Source organism: Rhinolophus hipposideros, assembly GCF_964194185.1.
Source record: "Rhinolophus hipposideros genome assembly, chromosome: 9".
NCBI classification, from domain to species: domain Eukaryota; kingdom Metazoa; phylum Chordata; class Mammalia; order Chiroptera; family Rhinolophidae; genus Rhinolophus; species Rhinolophus hipposideros.
The window spans coordinates 55,007,141-55,031,255 of NC_138055.1; the positions used below are offsets into that span (position 1 = coordinate 55,007,141).

Genomic DNA, 24,115 nt, shown 5'->3' on the forward strand with positions numbered 1-24,115 from the left:
AGTATGATTAGCAGTTGATGAAAATTATATCTTTCCACATGTATATATTTGTTTATTAATTTAAAAAACTATAACATATAGTCAATGAATCAATTACCCAATATCATATTGATTAGAAATTGTTTTTATTTTTTAAGTTAAAAAATGAAAATGTGTTCATGTATATGTCTGTTGTGTACATGTTTGAGAGCTTATTTGGGGTGTATGCTTAAAAATGAAATTGCTGGGTCATGCAATATATGTATCTTCTACTTTCTTAGGTATTTATAAATTGCTCTCCAAATAGGTTACACCAGTTTACACTTCAAGAACATCCATTTTTCTTTATCCATATTTGCCAGTGTGATGGGTGTAAAAAAGTTAAAATTTAAATATCTACCTCATTATTAGTGGTGTTGAGTGCAATCAAAAATTTTTGTTTGTTTCCTCTTTTTTAAAAAGATTTTTGAGTTTCCTGTTATATGAATTGCCTGTTATCAATAGCCCACTTATTTATTTAGTTGTTTCTTTTTTTCTTATAAATTTATAGAAATAATCATGTATCTTGGATAATAATCCTTTGCTGGCCATGGGCACTGCATGTATTTTCTCGCAGCTTGTGAGTTTTTTAAAAAAATATATTGTTTATGGCCTATTTTGTCATACAGATTTAAAAAATTTTTAAATATAGTCAAATTTATTAACCCATTATTGCCTTAAAGACAGAAACCTCATTCTGATTTTGAAAGCCCATTTACCAAGTAAAGGAACTCATGGCTGGAGATTTGTAAACTAATAATGAAATTCATCTTTCTTTCTGGATGGAATTTAAGAAGATCCTCTTAAAATGTAGAGATCTCTAGGTCTTTTACATATTTTTTTAAACTAAGAAGACTTTGGCTATGGTTCAGCCAGTAGGGAAGAGCACTGGATTTGAAGAATCACATTAGGAAATTATGAGTTAGGTAACTTATGTATCGTGTGCTGATGGGCAATTACAATATACCTCAGACTCAATTTTTATAAAAGGGTGTAGCAAATCAAACCTAACACCATTGGATGGCAAAAAGGAGATGATACAAAATTTAATGTCTTCTACAAGAGCAAAAGGATAATATATAATTAGAAAGTTCGATTTGTAACTGTGTCTTGGACTTCTTAGGAGATTCTTGCCATGGGTGACAAGGAGACAGGGAACCACTCAGATGTAACTGACTTCATTCTTGTAGGCTTCAGGGTCCATGCAGAGTTCCACATTCTCTCCTTCCTCCTATTCCTGCTGGTCTATGGCATGGTTCTTTTCAGGAACATTAGTATGATGGCAATCATTGTGACTGACTCCCAGCTGAGCACATGAATGTGTCTCTTTCTAAGCAATCTCTCCATTGACCTCTCCTGCTCCACAGTTATTGTACTTAAAGCCATGGTCAACTTCCTGTCTGAGAAAAAGACTGTCTCCTTTGCAGGTTCTGTGGCTCAGCTGTTTCTTTATGCACTTTTTATGGTAACAGAGGCCTTTGTCCTGGCACTCATGACTTATCACCACTTCATCGCCACCTGCAATACTCTTCTTTATAGTGTCGTCCACATGTCAAGAAGCCTTTGCTCTCAGCTGGTTGCCGGTTGCTATTTCTGTGGTTGGGACAGTTCCATCCTTTAAGTCGGCATGACATTCTCAGTGTTTTTCTGTGCATCTCAAGTCATGATCACTTCTACTGTGATTCTTACCAAGTTGAGAAGATCTCCTGTTCTAATCTCTTTGTCAATAAGATGGTATCTCAGTTTGGCTGCCTTAATTATTTTGCCCACAATTGTTGTTATAGTATCTTATATGTATATTGTGACCACAGTCTTGAAGATCTGCTCCAGTGAAGGGAGGAAGAAAGCCTTCTCTACTTGCAGCTCCCATGTGGGGGTTGTAAGTTTGCTCTATGGAAGTGTCTTTTGTGTATCTCACACCTTCTAGCAACCCTGAACTTTGTAAAATGGCTTCAGTATGTTACATATTGGTCACACCCATGTGAAACCCTCTGATTTACTAAGAAACAAGGATGTTCAATAAGCTTTGAGAAAAATCTAATGAAAGAAAAAAGCGTTATCCTAATTCTATTTTTTTTGTGATTTCCTCATTAATGGGCCCATTGATAGTTTCCTCCTGATTTATTTTGCTTTACTTTATATGAATATATATGAAGACATATAATATATACTTAAATAGTAAGAATAAATATATATATTTAATTATAATTGACATTCAATATGATACCATTTTTGAAATCCAGTTTTTACTGGGTTATTTTGTTTTCTTTGATAATTGCTATCTGTATGTGCATTTTTATTTGATCTATATTTGATATTTAAATTATATGTGATCTTTTTGATTTCCTAATATTTGTTGTTTTGGTGTTGTGCTTTAATGAAGCTATTTACATTTTTAAAATAATATTTTTGTTGCTATGTTGCTATAATTTTCCTGATTCAGGGTGTGCTTTCAGATGCAAATTGTAGGTAATTCAAATCTCCAAATATGTTATAATCAATAGAAAAATATTGCTGAAATATCAAGGGTTTGTTCCTATTGCATATCTTTTGTTTATTATGGGATAAAATTGCAACGTTGATGGGAAGATGCAGAAGGCATAGGAGAGAGGAGGTTGTAGAAGATGTTGTACTGTTTAATGTGTGTTTGCTTACTTTATAATATCAGAATATATTAATATATCCAATCAATTTTGAAAGAGACTAGTGACCATAGAGAGTACACAACTCCTTGCAGTGGTTAGGAAATGGAGGGATGGGAATGGTAGAGCAGTGTACCCTGGTAGTAAACCTACTGTTAATAAAGATAGGCTTCTCTTCTAATTCTTACATATTCCAACTTAGAAAAATTCCTTAACCAAAGACTATTTCAATAGTTTTTCTCACAGGACAAAAGTGTTTTTTGTACCATTCTAAATGTGATTCCAGAATTCAAAAATGAACTTTCTTTGCTTCTTACCAATATTTCCAATACATCAATTAATATTATTTTACCATCTTCTGCACTTCAACTACAAGCATCCTTTTTCATTTTTTGAGTGTATACCAGTTAGGTTTATTTGTTCATAAAACACGAAACATCACTTTGGCTAATGTAAGCAAAGGGAAGTTTTTGGAGGTTATGTGGAGCATATTGAATGAATAGGAAAGCTAGGGAACCAACGTTATAATTGGGTAAGAGCCAGGGTGTCTCAGGAAATGAAGAAGCCGTTGGTTGATAGAGTCAGTAAGCAACGACACCCGTGTAGCAACAAGAATGCGTAGCAACTCATTCGTGGTTTCTAATACCGTTTACTAATAAAGGGAACTAGGAATCATTGGAGAAATGGCCGATTCTAGGGCCGGAATAAGGGACATTCAAGATGAACCTGAAGAAGCTTATCATGCCAGAAAATAAGAAAGTCCTTACAAAACAAAAACAAAAAATCAAGGAATTAAAAAACAAACCACAGGAATCATTCTGAAAGAGCTCCAAGTGACCAAAGCTGGAAAATTTTGAAGAAAAAAATAAAGAATGTAGTATTGAATTTTCACTTAAAGGATAAAATATCCAGAGTCTATGATAAATAATAAGTAAATAAATAAATATATTGGAGAGAAGAGACAAATTTTCCATACAGAAGAATTTCCAATATTTTATGATCTGCCCCCTTGGGTATGAGATGTTCTTAGTGAATTGCTTATACAGAGTAGAGTGTGGAAGTTGTAGGAAATGACTTGAAAATGGAGAAAACTGGGAACACTATCTCAGCCAGGTGATCATGATTTATATAATTAGCGGTAATCATGTCAATAGTATGAACTTGCTTATATAATATGATCATAAGGGCACTTTATTTCTGTGATATTTTTCCTCTTAAAACCCATATTCAATTTATCCAGAGAAAAACATCAGACAAAACCAAACTGAGGGACAGTCTACAAAATACCTGTCCAATGCTTTTCAAAACTATTATGTCATCTAAATCGAGAAAAATCTGAGAAACTGTCTTGACTCAAGAGATGCTTAGGAGAAATGAAAATTAATGTGGTGTCATGGATGAAATCCTGGATAGAATCCTGGGACAGCAAAAGGACATTAGGGGAAATAAAGTCAGTGAAAACTGAAGCAAGTGTGGAGTTTAGTTAGTAGTAATAGATCATTATTGCTTCCTTAGTTGTGACAAATATTCAATAGTAATGTAAGATGTTAACAATATGGGAAGCTTGGCAATGGGTATGTAGGAACTCTTTGTATTATCTTTGTAATTTTTCTGTAAGTATAGAGCTATTAAAAGAAAAAAGTCTATTTAAAATTAAAAATATAATAAGCGTATTTTTAGGAAGGGGAAATTAACCCCAGGAAGACTAAATTATTAAAAATCCATTAAAGTCTATTACTTTGAGAGCTAACACTCCAAAATTTTGTGACTTAACGTATTCAGAATGAAGTCAGAATTTTTGAATGATATCTATTTTTTCTCAAATTCCATTATGCACCTGTCTTGATATTCTGCCACCTATAGAATAAATGGCAAATTTAATCACCATCAACATACTATATACAGCAGAAAAAATGAAAAGGAGAGAAAATACATGGTATAATAAGAAATGAAAATTAGTAATTACCTCTGCATTTATTTATTTTTTAAATTGATCACTATCTAAGGCTTGACTTTGTCCAGCTTTGCTTGGTGGGGTGATAACAGTAAGATTGGTCTCATTCACTCGGTAATCTCCTGTGTCCATCAATGTGCAATGTCCAGTGTGTCCAATGTCATGTTTATTAACAATTACCACTGGTTGTAATATAAAAGGAAGTATATTAGATCATCTTTAGAGGTCCAAAATCTTTCCTTCTGTACATTATAGCACTCTATTTCCTTCGATATTCAGAGTTAATTATCTCAGTCTATGCCATAATAAACTTCTTCACCTAGTGGCATTTGGAATCTAAAATCAGTAGGCCTGTTGATTGATGCTTCCCGTTGAACTGACATGCATCATGTCTATTGGTGGAAGTATTTCTCCACTGGGTACTAAAATCTCTAACCCAATAGATAATGGAGTCCTAGACACAGGCCTCTGATATGTTTAAATGGGTCTTTAGGTATAAATGAGAGATACCACCCATATCTTTATTCCTTATTCCTCAGAACAGAATTCTGATTATCTGTGTAATAGCACTATGCATTCACTGGTCATACAGTGAGAGAAAATGATTGGATAATGATGAACAGATTGTTAATTTTATAATGATTTTTCTCCTGGCTGAAGATGGAATAGAATCTTTAATGAATTATTCCAATTTATAAAGCTATTTATTTTTATGAGTAATCAAGTACTTGAGAAAACAAAGGCATCTAGAAAGCAAGCTTGATTCCCCCCACCCTCAGTTAATTGATAACATTATGCTGACTGGATGTATCATGTTTCCCCCAAAATAAGACCTAGGTGGACCATCAGCTCTAATGCGTCTTTTGGAGCAAAAATTAATATAAGAACAGTCTTATTTTAATATAAGACCCGGTCTTATATAACATAAAACTGGGATAATATGATATGATATAATATAATATAATATAATATAATATAATATAATACAATACAATACAGGGTCTTATTTTATTTTTGCTCCAAAAGATGCATTAGAGCTGATGGTTCTGCTAGGTCTTATTTTGGGGGAAACATGGTAGTGAGAAAGAAGTAGCAAGTACTCTAGACTTATTGGTAATGCATTCACATGGTAGAGGGTAGGGAATAGATCCAACTAAAATTCAGGAGCCTTCTACCTCAATGAAAGTTCTAGGGGTCCAGTGTTGGGGGGGACATGTCAAGATATCCCTTCTAAGGAGAAGGGTAAGTTGTTGCATCTGGCCCCTCTTCAAACCAAAACAGAGGCACAAAACAGAGGCACACAGTGGGCCTTTTTGGATTTTGAAGACAACATGTTCCTCATTTGGGTTTGTTACTCTGGCCCATTCATGGAGTGAACCAAAAGGCTGATTGTGGGGCCCATAATAAGAAAAGGCTCTGCAACAGGCTGCTTGTGTAAGCTGCTCTGCCTCTTGGTCTATATGATCCAGCAGATTCAATGATGCTTGAAATGTCAGTGGCAGATAGAGATTCTCTTTGGAGCCGTTTGCAGGCTCCCACAGGTGAATCACAGTGCAGGATTTTGAAGCAAAACCCTGCCATCCTTTGCAGATTACTACTCTCATTTTGACAAACAGCTCTTAGTCTGTTACTGGGCCCTAGTGAAGACTGAACACGTGACCATGGGCCTCCAAGTTACCATGCACCCTGAACTGCCCATCATGAACTGGATTTTATCTGACCCACTATCATAAGTTGGGTGTACTCAGCAGCACGCCATCATCAAATGGAAGTGGTATATATGTGATCAGTCTCAAACAGACCCTGAAGGTACAAGTAAGTTATATGACGAAGTGGCCCAAATGCCCATGGTTCCCATTCCTGCTACATTGCCTTCTCACCCAGCCTGCACCTATGGCTTCATGGGGAGTTCTCTATACTCAATTGACAAAGGAAAAAAGAAATTTTGGCCTGGTTTACAGATGGTTCTGCACGATGTCTCGGCACCACATGAAAGTGAATGGCTGTAGCACTACAGCCCCTTACTGGGACATCCCTGAAGAACAGAAGGGAAATTTTCCCAGTGGGCAGAAATTCAAACGGTGCACCTGTTTGTTCCCTTTGCTTGGAAGGAGAAATGGCTATACAATTATATACAGATTCGTGAACTGTGGCCAGTGGTTTCAATGGATAAGGCACCCAGAAGGAACATACTGGAAAATTTGTGACAAGGAAATTTTGGGAAGAGGTATGTAGATACACTTTTTTGAATGAGTAAAAGCATTAGGATATTTCTGTCCCATGTGAAACTCACCGAAGGGTGTCCTCAACAGAGGAGGATTTTGATAATCAAGTGACTAGGATGACTGGTTCTGTGGATACCACCAGATGGCCTCTTTTCCCAGCTACCCGTCATTGGCCAATGAGCTTTTGAACGACGTGGCCAGGCTGGCAGGGATGGAGGTTATGCATGGGCTCAGCAACATGGGCTTCCACTCAGCAAGGCTTACTTGGCTATGGCCACTGCTGAGTGCCCAATTTGCCAGCAGCAGCCCCGATATGGTCCCTTTCCCTGGGGGGATCAACCAGTTACCTGGTGGCAGGTTGGTGGTGACACTGGACTATTTCCACCATGGAAAGGGCAGAATTTTGTTCTTATTGGATTAGACACTCTAGATACACAATGCTTTTGCCCAAACTACCATTCATGAAGAAAGAGGATGCCTTTTCCATTGTCATGGAACTTCACATAGCATTGCTTCTGAGCAGTGGACTCACAGCACAGCAAAGGGGTGCAGTAACAAGCCCACGCACATGCAATTTGCTGATTTACTATGTTTTCCACCATCCTGAAGCAGCTGGTTTGATAAAATGGTGGAAAACCTTTTGAAGTCCTAGTTACAGCACCAGATATATGACAGTAATTTGCAGGGTTGGGGCAAGGTTCTCCAAAAGGGTGCTCCTTGCATGGTGCAGTTTCTTCCACTGCCAGGATTCCAAGAAGCAATGGGTGGAAAGGGGAGTGACATCTTATTATTACCCTTAGGAACCCACTAGCAAAATGATTGCTTCCTCTTCCTATGGTCGTTTGGTCTGCTGGCCTAGAGGTCTCCAATGCAACAGTACGTTGGGGTTTGCGGTGGCTTTCTTGGCATTTGTCTGGTTGGGCCCCAGGGTTCTGCACAAGAAGCCAGTGTTACTATTCTCCGGCCTTGGGCTTCCTGGAAGGTTATCGAATCACTGCCCACACATGTGCAGTTCACTCCCTCATTCTGGCCTCCAGAGGTCCCGCATCTGCGCCGTCTTGGGGCCAGAACTCTTTTCCCTCACCTACCCGAGCCACCGGGTAGAGGTGAATACACACTGTGACTCTGAGTTGAGGGTGTGAGGCATCTACACGCACTGGGCTTTGCTTGATAGGTGGCATGAACCAGAGTCCTTCGGACAAGGGTCCTCCAGCACCCGAGGCACCCAACTGTTTCTCATACCAGGCTTCCCTGCCGGATCCCGTAGAATTACCGAGATCCCGTGAGATCCGACTTCCTCTAGGAGGAGTGGGTTTCAGTAGCAGCTCCTTAGCCCTGAATTCGCCGTTCTCTGATGCTCATCGCATTCCTGCCCTTCCTCTGCCTTCCCCTCTCTCCAGGACCCACACTTACTGCCCCACTGTTTTGAAACCACATGGTGCACCGTGCGGGCTCCAGCTGCATTCCGTTTACCTTCCTGGGAATCCCCACACGCCACCTAGTCAGACCAGGCCCCGGCCTGTGGGTGTCCTCCAAGGTATGTTTTTTTTTTTTTTATTGGTTTTGTTTGTTTTGAAGGTGAATAATTTTAAGATGACTGATTTTTACACCATAGCAACATCCACTCTTTGCATCACCAAACTAAAACTAAAATAAAAACAAGCTAACAAAATTTATATCTGTCGTTTTACTCATTCTCCCTTGATGGATTTTTGATGTGATGTAGTTTCTTGATTTCTTTTGTTTCTTTTAAAATTAGTTTCAGGTGTACAAAGCAATGTAATAGACATTTACACCTCTCACAAAGTAATAACCTCCCTCCACCAAGTTTCTTTATTTCTTGTGTAGAAGTGCTAACCTAGGAATTTCTATGATAAAGCTGATAGCACACCAAGACATGATTTTTTTAAATTTAAATTTATTGGGGTAATAATTGTTAGTTAAGTTACATAGATTTCAGGTGTACAATTCTGTAATACCTCATCTATATATCACATTGTGTGTTCACCACCCAGAGTCAGTTCTCTTTTCATCTCCATATATTGGATCCCCTTTACCCTCCTCTCCCTTACCCTCTGGTAACCACTAAACTATTGCCTGTGTCTATGATTTTTTGTTTCTTCATTTGTTTGTCTTGTTCCTTTGTTGCTTTCAGTTTTATATACCATGTATCAGTGAAATCATATGGTTCTCGACTTTTTCTGTCTGACTTATTTCACTTAGCATAATAATCTCAAGATCCATCCATCTTGTCGCAAATAGTGCCATTTCATCTTTTCTTATGGCAGAATAGTATTCCATTGTGTATATATACTATATCTTCTTTATCCATTCATCTATCGAAGGACATTTTGGTTGTTTCCATGTATTGGCCACTGTAAATAAAGCTGCAATGAACATTGGAGCACATGTATTTTTACAGATAAATGTTTTCAGATTTTTTGAGTAGATAACCAGGAGAGAGATTGCTGGGTCATATGGTAATTCTATTCGCAATTTTTTGAGGAACCTCCCCACACTGCCTTCCATAGCGGCTGCACCAGTCTGCATTCCCACCAACAGTGTATGAGGGTTCCTTTTTCTCCACAGCCTCTCCAACACTTGTTACTATTTGTCTTGTTTCTTATATATTCCTTATATATTTTTTATATTATCGTCTGCCCATTTTTCAATTGGGTTGTTTGTTTTTGTTGTTGTTGAGTTTCATGAGTTCCTTGTATGTTTTGAATATTAGCCCCTTATCGGAGGCACTGTTTGCAAAAATCTTCTCCCATTCAGTTGGTTGAAGAGGCTGTCTTTTCTTCATTGTATGTTTTTTGCTTCTTTGTCGAAAATTACCTGTCCATATTTATGTGGGTTTATTTCTGGGTTCTTGATTCTATTCCATTGGTCTGTGTGTCTGTTTTTCTGCCAATACCCTACTGTTTTGATTACTGTTGCTCTGTAGTACAAGCTGAAGTCAGGGAGTGGAATACTTCTAGCATTGTTCTTTTTTCTTAGGATTGCTTTGGCTATTTGGGGTCTTTTGTGGTTCCATACAAATCTGATGATTTTTTTTGTTCTATTTAAAAAAATAAATGCCATTGGGAGGATGTATTTTCATTGTCATAGAAATGTACATTTGAAACCTATATAATTTTACTAACCCTAACCCCAATAAATTTAATAAAAAAGAAAAACAGGACTTACTACTATTTTTAAAACTAACATAGGGATTTTGTTTAAATTGTATTGAGTGTTTACAGCATATTGCATGTTTGTCACAATGCAACTGCACAATTTGGATTTCTGGCCACATCACTTAAACCCACCAGAGCTCCGAAAATAATATTTGATGAATACCTCCTAGCTGAGAGCCTAGTGTCTCTTTGTAAGGCCTTGCAGTATGTTCACTAATGGGACAGTCCCTCCAAAGAGCCACACAAAGTAGACAGTTTCCTCAATATTACCAATCTTATTTCCCCCTGAAAATGGGCAGAGTGAAAGTGCAATTAAAATCAAGGTAATTAGAAAGCCACTAACAACTGGCAGTAAAATTTAATGATTGGGAAAATGCTTAGAAAAATTTTACATACTAGAAACAAGGAATAGTTTGCAAAGTAACAATGGTCTGAGGAATTTCCCAGAAATAAAATCCCCATTATTTAAAAGAAAATTCATGAGCATTTCCTCCTTATTTTGTTATGAATACATTTGTGTGTGTCTCTGTGTGTGTGTATGTGTGTATCATGAGACATAGGATGTATTGACTTTGTATCATACTATTTATCGGTTTTGTTATTTTCCATCATTATTGCTCATTTTTAAATTAGATTATTTGGATTTTTTTTGCTATTGAGGCGTATGAGTTTTTTTTGACATATAACATTGTGTAAGTTTAAGGTATATGATGTGATGTTTTGATATATGTATATATTATGAAATAATTACCACAATAAGATGAGGTAACATATCCATCACCTCATGTAGTTACTTAAAAAATTTTTTTGTGTGATGAGAACACTTAAGATCTATTTTCTTAGCTACTTTCAGGTATACAATATAGTATGTTTACTTATATGTACTTTACTGTATATTGGGCTCCCAGAACTTACTTGTAACTGGAAGTTTGTGCCCTTTGACCACCATCAACCATTCCCCCCTCACCCTGGCCTTTCAAACCTTGGAACCTATCATTCTATTCTGTGTCTATGCGTTCAGCTGTTTTTTAGATTCCACACATAAGTGAGATCATACAACACTTGTCTCTCTCTGTCTGACTTATTTCCGTTAGCTTAATGACTTCAGGGTTCATCCATGTTGTCTCAAATGGCAGTATTTCCTTCTTTTGAATGGCTGAGTAATATTCCACTGTGTTTATAAACCACATTTTCTTTATTCATCCATTGAGGGATATATAAGTTGTTTCCATGTCTTGACTATTGCAAATAATGCTTCAATAAACACGGGAGTACAGATAACTTTTAGAGATACTGATTTCACTTCCCTCAGGTATATATCCAAAAGTGGGATTGCTGGGTCTTCTGGCAGTTCTGTTTTTCAATTATTTGAGGAACCCCCCCCCCCTACTGTTTTCCATAGTGGCAGCTGCAATTTACATTTCTGTCAACAGTGCAGAAGGATTCCCTTTGCTCCATAGCCTCCCCGGCACTTGTTATCTCTTGTGTTTTTGATGATAGTGATTGTATCAGGTGTGAGGTAACATCTCATTGTGATTTTGATTTGCATTTTCCTGATGACTAGTGATGTTGACTATCTTTTCATGTACCTGTTGGCCTTTCATATACCTTCATGGAGAAATGTCTGTCCAGGTCCTTTGCTCATTTTTAAATTAGATTATTTGGATTTTTTTTGCTATTGAGGTGTATGAGTTTTTTTTTTCCTTTTAAAGATTTTTTATTGGGGAAGGGGTACAGGACTTTATTGGGGAACAGTGTGTACTTCCAGGACTTTTTTCAAGTCAAGTTGTTGTCCTTTTAGTCTTAGTTGTGGAAGACACAGCTCAGCTCCAGGTCCAGTTGCCGTTGCTAGTTGTAGGGGGCACAGCCCACTATCCCTTGCGGGAGTCGAAACCGGCAACCTTGTGGTTGAGAGGACGCATTCCAACCAAATGAGCCATCCAGGAGGCAGCTCAGCTCAAGGTGCCGTGTTCAATCTAGTTGCAGGGGGCGGAGCCCACCATCCCTTGTGGGACTCGAGGAATCGAACTGGCAACCTTGTGGTTGAGAGCCCACTGGCTCATGTGGGAATCGAACCGGCAGCCTTCGGAGTTAGGAGCATGGAGCTTAACCGCCTGAGCCACTGGGAAGGCCCTTCTCTTTGTTTTTCAAGTGTTTTTTTTTTTCCCTTCTATACCCTGTGTGTTATGTTTAATTGTATAGGGTCCTATTTGGTGTAGGTGTTGCCATTTCCTGCTTCTGTCTGTCTGTTCACAATACTAATGGTTTTGTAGTCTTTTGCTTTTTTGTTGCAGGTTGAATATCCTCCTTCAGTATTTCTTGTAGTGTAGGTCGTGTGTTAGAAAATTCCCTCAACTTCTGTATGTCTGGAAATGTCTTTATTCCTCCTTCATATCTAAAAGATATCTTTGCTGGGTATATTATTCTTGGCTCATAATTTCTCTCTTTCAATAGTTTGAATATTTGGTTCCACTCCCTCCTGGCTTGTAGAGTTTCTGCTGAAAAATTTGCTGATAATCTAATGGGCTTTCCTTTGTAGGTTACTGTCTTCTTTTCCCTAGCTGCATTGAGGATTCTTTCTTTGTCATTAATTTTTGACAGCTTCAATTACAATGTGCCTTGGAGAAGGCCTGTTGGGATTGAGGTAATTAGGTGTTCTATTTGCTTCTTGGGTTCAAAGATCCAGTTCTTTCCACAAATTTGGGAAGTTCTCGTCGACTATTTGTTTGAATATACCCTCTGTTCCCTTCTCCGTTTCTTCTCTTTCTTGTATGCCCATTATTCTTATATTGCTTTTTCTGATGGAATCAGAAAGTTCCTGTAGCATTCTTTCATTTCTTTTAATTCTCCATCTGTGTCATTTCCAGATTTATGTCTTCGATGTCACTGATTCTTTCTTCCATCTAGTCAGTTATATTACCTAAGCTGGCTATTTTATTCCTCATTTCTTTTATTGAGTTCTTAATCTCCAGAAATTCTATTTGGTTCTCTTTAAAAATGTCAATCTCTTTGGTAAAGTGTTCATTTTGTTCTTTGATTGTGTTTCTCAGTTCATTAAACTGCCTGTCTGTGTTTTCTTGCATCTCATTGAGATTTTTAAGAACTGCAATCTCTGTCATTTAAGGCACATATTTCCATGTCTTTAAGTTCATTTTCTGGAGACTTTTCATTTTCTTTCTGAGCTGCCTTGTTACCTTGGTTATTCATGGCAATTAATGAATTAATATTTCTCTTCTTAGACATCTACAGGAGTGGCTTCTGCAACAGGTTGATAGGAAGCAGTCTTTCTTTTTCTTTCTAGTAGGCTTTGATGGAATGTTATATTTTCTCTCCTGCTGCAGCCTTTTATTCTCTCTCATGCTATAGTGTTATATTTTCTCTGTACTATTCCAGCTTCTCACACAATGTGGGGGGAGGTTCCCTGGAAGGTGGGCTTCTCCTCTGTCAGCAGGTCACCTGGATCACAGGGCACCACCTCTGTGGGAGCATGTGGAGAGCTTTTGAAGTTCCAAAGCTCTTCCTGCACCAATTTCAGAGCCTGTGTGTTTCAGCAGCTCTGTTTTTCCCTTCAGGGATCTTCCCAGATAGTTAGGGGCAGGGGTGGGATGGGTTGTGAGAGGTGGCTTTGAGCAATGGCAGCGACCAACAGCACAGCCAATCGTGTACCCAAGGCTCCCTCCCCTTTGCCAGAATTAGTTGGGCTGCAAGTCCATGGCTGTGGGCCGCAGTTCTCAGAACTGCAAAAATTCTGTTCTTTTGATCTGACACTGCTACTGTTCTGCTTCTAGCACTGGCCAGGTGGGGATGGGTTGAACTCTGGGAGGGAAGGGAGGGGTCGGCTAAGCTCCATGCCTATGCTTTCCATCCTCTGCACAGCAGGGAGGGCTTAAACCGCCATTTTCACCCTTCTTCCCTCAGTCTTTGCTCTGAGGTCTCTGCTGTGAATGTTGGGTTCAGCTGTGTTATATGCGGATCCCTCAGCAGGACTGTGGGCCATAAGCGGAGCCCTAGCAGTCTGAGTTCTTCTCTCTCCTGTGACTGCGGTAGCTCCAGAATGCAGGGAGCTTGGAGCTCCGAGCTCCGGTCTGTGTGCATCCGGTTGTCCACAAGGTCCATGTCTCTGCACTTCCCCTGCCCTCCTCCCCCACTGGCCCAATTTGCCCACCTTTATATGATTTCAATTGTGCGCTTCTTAGTCTTGCCTGTCTGCTACCCCGGGAGTACTTTATGGAATTATAGCTGTTCAATTTGTAAATTCCAGAGGAGATTTCAAGAAGCTCACCTCATGCCACCATTTCTATCATGTAATCGCACTCTTCTGAGACTTATTCTATTAAGCAGTGAAATTTTTTTTAGTGTTGAATTTAAATTATACTTCTGCAGTGAGTTCTATAGGAAAGCAGCATATTTTATTGTGTAGTTTCCTCACATTCTGAATTTCTATTATTAATATATTCATAGTTAAAGAATTATATTTATTTAAAGTAAGAGTATTACATATAATTCAAAATAGGAGTGTTACATATCATCTAAAATAGGAGTATTACATATAATCTCTATGATAGTGCTTGTAGCCATTATGGCAGCCAAGTCAGTATTTGAATCATTACGTGACAGTAATAAATGTATTTAAAAGTATTTTACCTTAGTTTGCCTCAATCTGTTTAGTTTTCATCATTACAGTAGCCATCTTTGAAAACAGAATAAAACCATATTATTGGTATGTTAAAATTAATAACATCAAAAATCACTAAACCTAGATAAAAATTCTCTGAAGCTGTTTCCAAATATATGGTCATTTTCTCAGATCAAGGCCATTCCCCCAAATAAATGGATTTTTATTGCCTCATTATAAACCTTTCATTTTCATTAGTAGTTTAATTAAAAATAGTAGTTTAATTACAAACTGCCATCACCATTTAACCCTTTTGTTTGAAGCAGAGAAGCTGGTGAACATTCTAACCCTTACACTGTAATGAATGACTTTCTACAAAAGCTCCATCAATTCAAGAGATCTCACTCTTTAGTCAGGGCAAGTAAATGAAAGGACAGCCCTTTCCTGAATTTCAGTGTATGTTATGTGTCTTGAAAGAAGGTAATGGGATAACCATGGCTATTTAAGGATCACAGTAACCTTGTATCATCTGGAGTCCGTGATCTGTTAGAGTATCAACTGTGGATGTTTCCGATGGCCTCTCTTATTTTTACTCCTGTGAAACCTTTCTTCAGGATATTTCAGTGTTGAGATTTTACTCATCCTCTGTGTTGGATTCCACTGGGAGAAGAATAATCATAAAGTAAATTATGGTGGCATAAGTGCAGGCTCCAGGGCTGTTGTCCATGAGGACTGCAGTTACCTCAGATACAAATAAATAGTTTAATAATTATCCAAATAGAAGGGATTTTCTTTCTCTGGTGTATGTATCCTTTAGGAAGTTTTTCTGGACTTTATTTTCTTCATTGACAAAATCTTTTGGTAATTATCCCGGCATGCATATTGATAGGCATAGAGAAACAGATTTAAAAGTTTATGTTATATGAAAAAAGTGTTAGATAAATGAATATTTTCAATTATGTTTACATTTTCTATGATTTATACAAGACAAAATCTCACTCCAAATTATAGTTCATCTGTATTTATTTATGCAGTATATTTCATGACCTGACAAATGCCCTCTAAATACAGACTCAGAGTTAGATAATGTTTTGCTAGTTCTGTGCTTACCTATATATAAACACTAACCAGAAAATATAATGGAAGAAATGATAGCATTCAATAAAATTAATTTTTAAAATTTTAATTAAATACTTAATTAAAATTTAAATTAAGTATTTAATTAAAATAAAATATTTAATTAAAAATATTAAAATAATTTTTTTAAAAAAATCTTAATTGAAATATTTGAAGAGATCAGGATCTATATTGAAACATTCCTTAACTACTGTATGACTAAAAGACTACATTAAAACCAGAGACATAATACTCTATTTAAATAGACTAATATTATAAGGATGCCTTTTTTCCCTAAGGATTTCCATAAGTTAATTACAATCCTATTTTTAGTGAATCCCTTTTTTAATTACAAATTATTTCTAGAATTTATCTGGATTGTTTTTTTGTGTATTAATCAAAATGATATGTGTCAGAGCTTCTCATTATAATACAGTATAAGTAAATGTTTGGTTAGTGTAGGAAGAGAAAGCAGTTAGGTATTTCAACAGAAAATATTCATTAAGGTGAATACAGGCCTTTCAAATTTGGAAAGGCTGGAGCAACTTCTGGCTGACTCTTACAATGACCCTTGGGCAATACAGGATTAATTCACTGAAGAGAGGCTATTATTATTGGAGGTACTATTTAAAAACAGCACCATGATGTGATCAAGGATCAGATACACAGAAGCCAAAAGATGTCACTATTTATCCATCCAAACAACATCTACAGAAAGTTGGGACTGAACAGTGCTGCAGAATAAAGCCCACATGTTTTCACAGCCTTCCTAATTGACACAAAAAATCAAAAGGAACAGAAAGTTGATCCCTAGCCCCCTGTGCCCTTCCAAAATCTGAGTTTGTATGGATCTAATTGGTAAAACAAAATCTTGTGTGAATAACCCTTGTAGCAGGACACATTTTAACTTTCCAACATTTCCAACTAGAAAGCACATGAGAGGAGCTTGGGTATTTAATCTGTAAAATGTACCAGAATCCAGTATATTCTTTTTTATCCTTAATCTTTCCTCAATAACATTACCAATAACAGCATGCTACTGCTTATAAATACATAAGAAACACTTACTGGTATTCACCATAGATCTGGGACATAATAAACCCTCAACAAATTCAAAGATTGAAATCATTCAGTGTATGTTCTTCGATCCTGGTCAACCTAATATAGAAATCAATAACAATTAGATAACTAGAAAACTCTGTGGGCATGGACTTTAAAAAAATAAACACTTCCTAAAAATCCATAGATAAAAAGAACTCAAACTAAATTTTTGTTTAGTTTGGATTAAATTGTAATAAGTTATGATTTATCTAAACTTCTGGAATGCAGAAAAAGTACTTATAGGGATATACAAAGCCTTACAGGTAAAGGAGAGAGGCAGGAACATCTGGAATGATCTTCTCAATAATATGAAATAGAAAATAGCAAGTCAAAACAATAAAAAAAAGTAAGTAAACATTATAGACAAAATTAAATAGAAAAAATATGGATAATATAGGATATTCACATTGATTAACATTGATTTATTTGAAAGACTAGTAAGATGTGTAAAACCCTAGCCAGTTTAACAAAAGGAAAAACAGCAACATTAAATCACAAGTGTCAGGAATGAAAAAGAGATATCACTATAGATCCTCTTGATACTGAAAAAAGAACATAGTAAACAATTTTTTTAATCAAAAATTGATGATTTTTAAAATAAAAAATATTTTAAATAGAACAAAATATATAAAACAGAATTATGAGTTACAAATATTTATTAAAATAATGAAATTATTTTTAATAATCATCCCATGAAGAAAGGTTCTTGCCTAAATGGCTTCAACAGTGTTTACTTCCAAACATTTAAGAAAGAAATAAGACCATTTTTACATAAACTCTTTCAGGAATAGTCATAAAGGAAATACTTCCTAACTGTATTGCTGAGTCTATTGTAAGCTTCATATAGACATTAAGATAAAAAAGTATAAATAAATGTCTCATAAATTTAACTTCAGAAGTTCTAAACAGAATATGAGCAAATAAAAGCAATATAAAAACACTAATAATATTTCCCTGAAGTGTGTGTTTATACTACAAATGTAAAGGTGATTTAATATTTAAAAAATAATGAATTTAAGATGTTCCCACATCTACTCATGAAATAATAATTACTACAAGATTTGCCATGACAAAAAACTAAAGTCTGAAAATATATGAACTGATTATTTTCAGATATTGATTATTAAGCAGTGAATGATTGTAATTCTTGAGCAAAAGGAAACAGATCAAGACGAAAAGATTTTAAAGTTGAATACATAGAAATAGAAACAAACATAAGCAGAGTTAAAAAGGAAAAAATGAACATTCAATGACAACTGATAAAATGTTACAAATGTGGATGGAGCTTGAGATTCTTATGCTAAGTGAAATAAGTCAGACAGAAAAAGTTGAGAACCATATGATTTCACTGATATATGGGCTATAAAACTGAAAACAACTAAGGAACAAGACAAACAAGAAACAAAACATAGACATAGACATAGACAATAGTTTAGTGGTTACCAGAGGGTAAGGGGAGAGGGGGGTGGTAGATGAGGGTAAATAGGATCTGGGTGTTTACCCTCTGGGGTAAACTGACTCTAGGTGGTGAACACACAGTTTGATATATAGATGATGTATTACAGCATTGAACACCTGAAACCTATGTAACTTTGCTAACCATTGTCACCCCAATAAACTTTAATTGAAAAAAAATAAAGAAGTACAAATTGGTAGTTACAAAATAGTTATGAGGATGTAAAGTACAGCATAGGGAATGTAGTCAATGATATGGTAAATAACTATGTATGGTGTCAGGTGGGTACCAGACTAATTGGCATAACTGCATAAATTATATAAATGTCTAACCACTATGCTGTACACCTGAAACTAGCACAAAATAATACTGAATGTCAACTGTAACTGACAAAAAAAGAAATAATTTTTTTTAAAATAGGGGAAAAATGTTACAAATGTAACTGGAAAAGGAGAGGCCAGAAAAATTTAGAAACTATAATGAGAAAAATTTATTTCAAAGTTGATGACAATTGTAAGCACACAGTTGCAAGAAAGTTCACAAAAGCTCAAGTAAGATAAACAGAAAGAAAACGAAATGAAGGCCCATTAGAATACAGTTTCTGAAAATGAGTGCAAAGGAGACATTATCAAAGTAGCAAGAGGGAAAAAGAAACATTCCATGCAAGCAAATAAAAGTTAAAGCATAGACATTTTTCAGAAACAATTCAAACCAGAAGACAATGGAACATCTTTTTTTTTTTTTTTTTTTTTTTTTTTTGTTTTGTTGAGAGCCCACTGGCCCATGTGGGAATCGAACCGGCAGCCTTCGGAGTTAGGAGCATGGAGCTCTAACTGCCTGAGCCACCGGGCCGGCCCGGAACATCTTTAAAGTGCTTAAAGAAAAGAGAAGGAGAGACCAAACCAAATGCTATATCTAGGAAAAATATGCTTTTAGAATTGAAGGCAAAATAAGAATAATTTCCTTTATCCTTTTTTGATAAAGGAAAACTAAGAATGCATTATGACAAATTTGCATTATAAGAGCCAAAGAAAGTTTTTGCTGCTAAAGGGAAGTATTATCAGCATAAACTTGGATCGTTTTGAAATGCACAGAACATGAGTGTGGAAAGTTAGGAAAATTTTTATGTCAGATTCCCATAATGTTAGTTGAGGAACCTTGGTATATTCTAGAGTAGTGGTCATTACTGAGGTCCAAATCCAGTTGCACTCGATCACTTACGTATTGTCTATGACTGCTTTCACTCTATAATAGCAGAACTGAGGAGGTATGAAGAGAGGGAACTTATTTTTTTTTCAATATGCTTCTTAGGGTGTTTGTCGTTTTGGTTCTAGCACCTAGTGGACAATCCACACCATGGTTCTTACTCTTGACAAAATTCCGAGGCTTCTAAATCTTTTAACCACCTCTTCTTGTGCCTTGAAATCATAGAGGCAAGTATGACTGCCTGCTCTTGCTATTATCTATGTTACTTCAAAACTCCCCTTATCTCCCCAACTCTTCCACTGACTCTAAATTATTCTCTGTATTAATTTTCTTCTAATATAAAACATAGTGTATTTACAGTACAGATGAGAAATGAGTCTAAAAGTAAGGGTCATAAGACATTCAAATGAAAAATCATGAATTTTACTAGATGGAAATCATGAAAATAAAGAATCCAGTACTTTTCATTTAAATGTGTCTTTTTAAAAAATTGTTTTGTTCTGTAAGTAGGTTAGTTCTTGTGTTTTCTGGAGAGCCCTTCTAACTTTGTAAAACTTTTGTGAATTTACTGATTGATAACTTCTTTCATTTTTCTTTTTGCGTTGTGGTACAAAATATATTACTGATTAGGGAAACCTTAATCCCTAGTTAATATTTTGCAGAGGGAATGCCCACTGCTCTGGTTTCCCTCCCCAAGAGAGAATTTTTCTCAGGACCCATTCCCAGGTCTATTTGTTGGTTTAATCAATAAAAAAGTACAGTAAACTTAGAAAGAGAGAAGCTAAAATTTTTGCTACTACTTCTTCAGGTAGGAATATGGAGTCATGATCTGAATAGTGAAGAAATGCTATCCATGTTACAGAAAAACTTCCTGTTAAAGGTTTGCTTCTATTCATCCTTTTGTTTCTCCATGAATATACCTGATTTCACATATTGTAGAGAGTTTACTAACATCAGAAGTAGTATCCGTTCTTGAGAATATCTCATATTTAATTGATTTTCAACACTTTTCTCTTTCTGATAGCATTAGCTACATCTTTTATTTTCAATTTTTATGTTGAAAGCGGAAATTTGTTTAGTAAAATATGAATTTGAGGAAAACATTCATTTTTGTAGTTGACAGGTCCTACCAGACGTTATCTTGATTCTTTTTCTCCCTTCTAAAATTAATAAGTCAACATTGCTGTTAACCTTTAAATTTTCAAAAATGAGGGTATTGAACTAGATGAAGTTGACTCTAATATACTTCTACAGTCCCAGTCTGTCTTAAAGGAATGTCAGAATTAGTGAAATCATAGCAATGACTAACAAAAATTACAAGAGACATTTTATAGTTTATATCACATATATTAGGTTGGTGCAAAAGTAATTGCAGTTTAAAAGGTTAAAAAAAAATTGCAAAAACTGCAATTACTTTTACACCAACCTAATAATTTTATGGTAATTTATATATAAATTTACATATATACAGAATTATCAATTTGATTTGCATAATTATAAAATTATAAAAAATTTTCATAAGTTTATTGTCAGTTTTCTTTTACATAGTATGATAGATTATTGAATAGTAAACCACTATGCTGTTCAATCTCATGACTATAACAAAAAAGCCTCTTAAATCTTTTTTGTATCCATTTCCCCATTCATGAAATTAGAATAAAAATATTTTTCTCTCTTTCTGATGTATGTCTTTTAAGGATATTTTATAGTTACAATAGCATAAGTCTAAATACATATAATGCAAGCTTGTTTAAGTACATGTTTCTTCCCTTTTCCTTATTTATAGCTATCTTTAAATTGTCCTGTGTGCCTTCTGTCCTTTATATGAACAGGTGTGGGTATTTCTGAAAAGTCAGAAAAATCTCTGCCCAAGATCTTAGAATTCTCCACTTGTATTCCAATTTATAAAATCCAAAGAAAACAAAAGAGGAAAGGAAGGAAGGAAGAAAGGAAGGCAGGCAGGCAATAAAAGTGATTTCATAGTATATAGCAAATATTAGCAAGAATCACTTGTGTTTTTAGCAGATGAATGGTGCCACTGAGTGTATGTCACTGTAGGGAAAAAATAATAGAAGAAATAAGGATATGAGGTTAATGTGTTAAAAAGATGATGCTTTTGACAGAATGTGAAGTTTTTCTCCTGATATAAGAAAGACAGATATAATCTTCGTGTATTATTTTTTTTGTGTGTATTATTTTTCTATAGTAAACTAATCATTAAAAAATAAAATGAGACCATCAACTGGACAAATTTGCACTCCAAGTATAATATTTAATGGATTATAATGTCTATGAGAAATATCTTCCACTAAAGGAGACAACTTTCAATGCCAGTAAAATGATAATAAATCAAGAAAGAAAAAATAGAAACTCTTGTTTCCAGACGTTTTCCTAGAATCTTCATTTCCCCAAAGCACACTTCCTCTAAGGCAAATCTACATTATTTGCAAAGAAGTATATCTAAAAAGGCTAACCAATCAGATTGAACTCTTCACTAGGAAGACTTTTTTAAAATAGTAATTTATTCTTTATGTTCATTGGTGATTTGTAAAATATTGGGAACAATATGATATGAAACAATTTTTTTATGTGCTAGAGTTTGTAGTTATTTTTACTAAAACAGGTATTCTGGTCACTCATTTCTGTCATTTTTACCATCTCTTCAGTTCCACCTATGTCTCAGCTATGAAGAATGAACTTAATAGGAATTACTCAGAGATAACTGAGTTTATTCTGCTGGGGTTCAGAACCCCTCCAGAGCTACAGAGCCTCTTATTCCTAGTATTCTTGCTGATCTACATGGTCACTGTGGTGGGAAATATCAGCATGATAATTGTCATCAAGATGGACTCCAGACTTCAAACACCGATGTATTTCTTTCTTAGAAACTTGTCCTATTTAGATCTCTGCTACTCCACAGTCATTGCTCCCAAAACTTTAGCCAATTTCTTGTCAAATGAAAAGAAAATTTCTTACAATGGCTGTGCAGCCCAGTTTTTCTTCTTTGCCCTGTTTGTCACAACTGAAGGCTTTCTTCTGGCTGTCATGGCATTTGATCGATTCTCGGCCATTTGCTCCCCTTTCCTTTATCCTGTGCACATGTCCCAGAAAGTCTGTGTTCAGTTGGTAACTGGGTCTTATATCTGTGGAGGCATCAACTCCATAGTCCAAACAGGTTTCACCTTTAGTTTGCGTTTCTGTGAAGATAACAGATTAGACCACTTTTTCTGTGATATCCCAGCCTTAATCAAGATCTCATGTGTTGACACTTTTGTAAATGAGATTGTACTGTTCATTCTCTCTGCTCTCATCATCATCACCACCACAACTGTCATTCTGGTTTCCTATGTTTATATCCTCTCCACTGTCCTAAAGATCCCCTCAACCCGAGGCAGGAGTAAGACCTTCTCCACCTGTGGCTCCCATATAGCAGTGGTGAGTTTATTCTATGGGACTGTGTTCTTCATGTATGCCCAACCCGGGGCCATCGCCTCACCAGAGCAAAACAAGATTGTAGCTGTGTTCTACACACTTATAATACCAATGCTAAACCCTCTAATATATAGTCTGAGAAACAGAGATGTGAAAGATGCTGTGAAAAGAATATTATGCAGAAAATGATTCACTGATATTTGCAAAGCCATTATACAGTGGACAAATTTTGTATTCTAAGGGTCCTAGTTATTCTTGTTCTTGTAAAAATATTGTATTTTTATATACAAAGATATTTGTACATATGGCAACAAATATTTTTCTGTTTTACAAAGTGTTTCTAATAATATAGGTCTATATGCATCATTTTATTTGCGTATAAGCTATAAAAGCATATATGTTCTCAATTTATAATGTGGTAATACTTTTTGTATTTCAATTTTACTTTAATTAAGAAGCAAATATTAAGAGCCGTTACTATTCAATAATTAAAATAATATTGTTCTGTGTGAACTATTCTTTAAGTTTTTTATTTTACAAAGCAACTAAACTGATATTTGTTTGGAAAAGATAATAGCCCCATTGTGTAGGTGGCAAACAGAATGCTAATAGAACATTTTCAAGTAAAAAGCCTATTCTTTTCCAAAGATCCAGGTTTATATTCTGAAGAGTACCATCCTTAGAGTTACTACTCTATAAAAAAAGGAACCTACTATGTATTATTTAAGAAATAATTCTTCACAGGGAAAATATGTGTCAATAACATTCTACTAATATTTTTCTCCATTTTCTTCTTAATATAAAATGATACATTTTATAATAAAAGGTAATATATAAGAGACAGATACTATATGCCATACATCATTTTTATCATCATTTTCAAATGAGGAAACCGGGAGACTAAGTAACTTGGTGTATAAAGTACTCATATATTTTCTTACTCCTCAAATCAGACTTATAGTGAAGGTAACATTATATATATATATATTATATGTATGATTTAAATTAATATGTTTTATAAGTATAGAAATTGTACCTTAGAAGAATTAAGTAATGTGCTTAATTACACATTGCCAATAAACAAGGGCCAAGGCTGGAACATAGAACTTTTTGACTCTAAAGCCATTGACGTAAAGACTATGTGGCCCAGATACAGTTTTGTCTTCCATAA

General features: G+C 35.5%; 1 protein-coding gene and 1 pseudogene across 2 annotated transcripts; both read left to right on the plus strand.

The window, feature by feature from the left end:
- The first annotated feature begins 1,153 nt into the window (after positions 1 to 1,153).
- LOC308501893 (olfactory receptor 9K2-like) lies at positions 1,154 to 1,945 on the plus strand (annotated as a pseudogene). Its single transcript has one exon. The product of its transcript is annotated as an olfactory receptor 9K2-like (transcript).
- A 20,183-nt stretch (positions 1,946 to 22,128) lies between these two features.
- LOC308502009 (olfactory receptor 9S13-like) lies at positions 22,129 to 23,133 on the plus strand (the record flags this gene model as incomplete). Its single annotated transcript, XM_081059200.1, has 1 exon — positions 22,129 to 23,133. Exon 1 carries the CDS (start codon positions 22,198 to 22,200, stop codon positions 23,131 to 23,133), a length of 936 nt encoding a protein of 311 aa, XP_080915326.1. The 5' UTR covers positions 22,129 to 22,197.
- Positions 23,134 to 24,115: the final 982 nt, after the last annotated feature.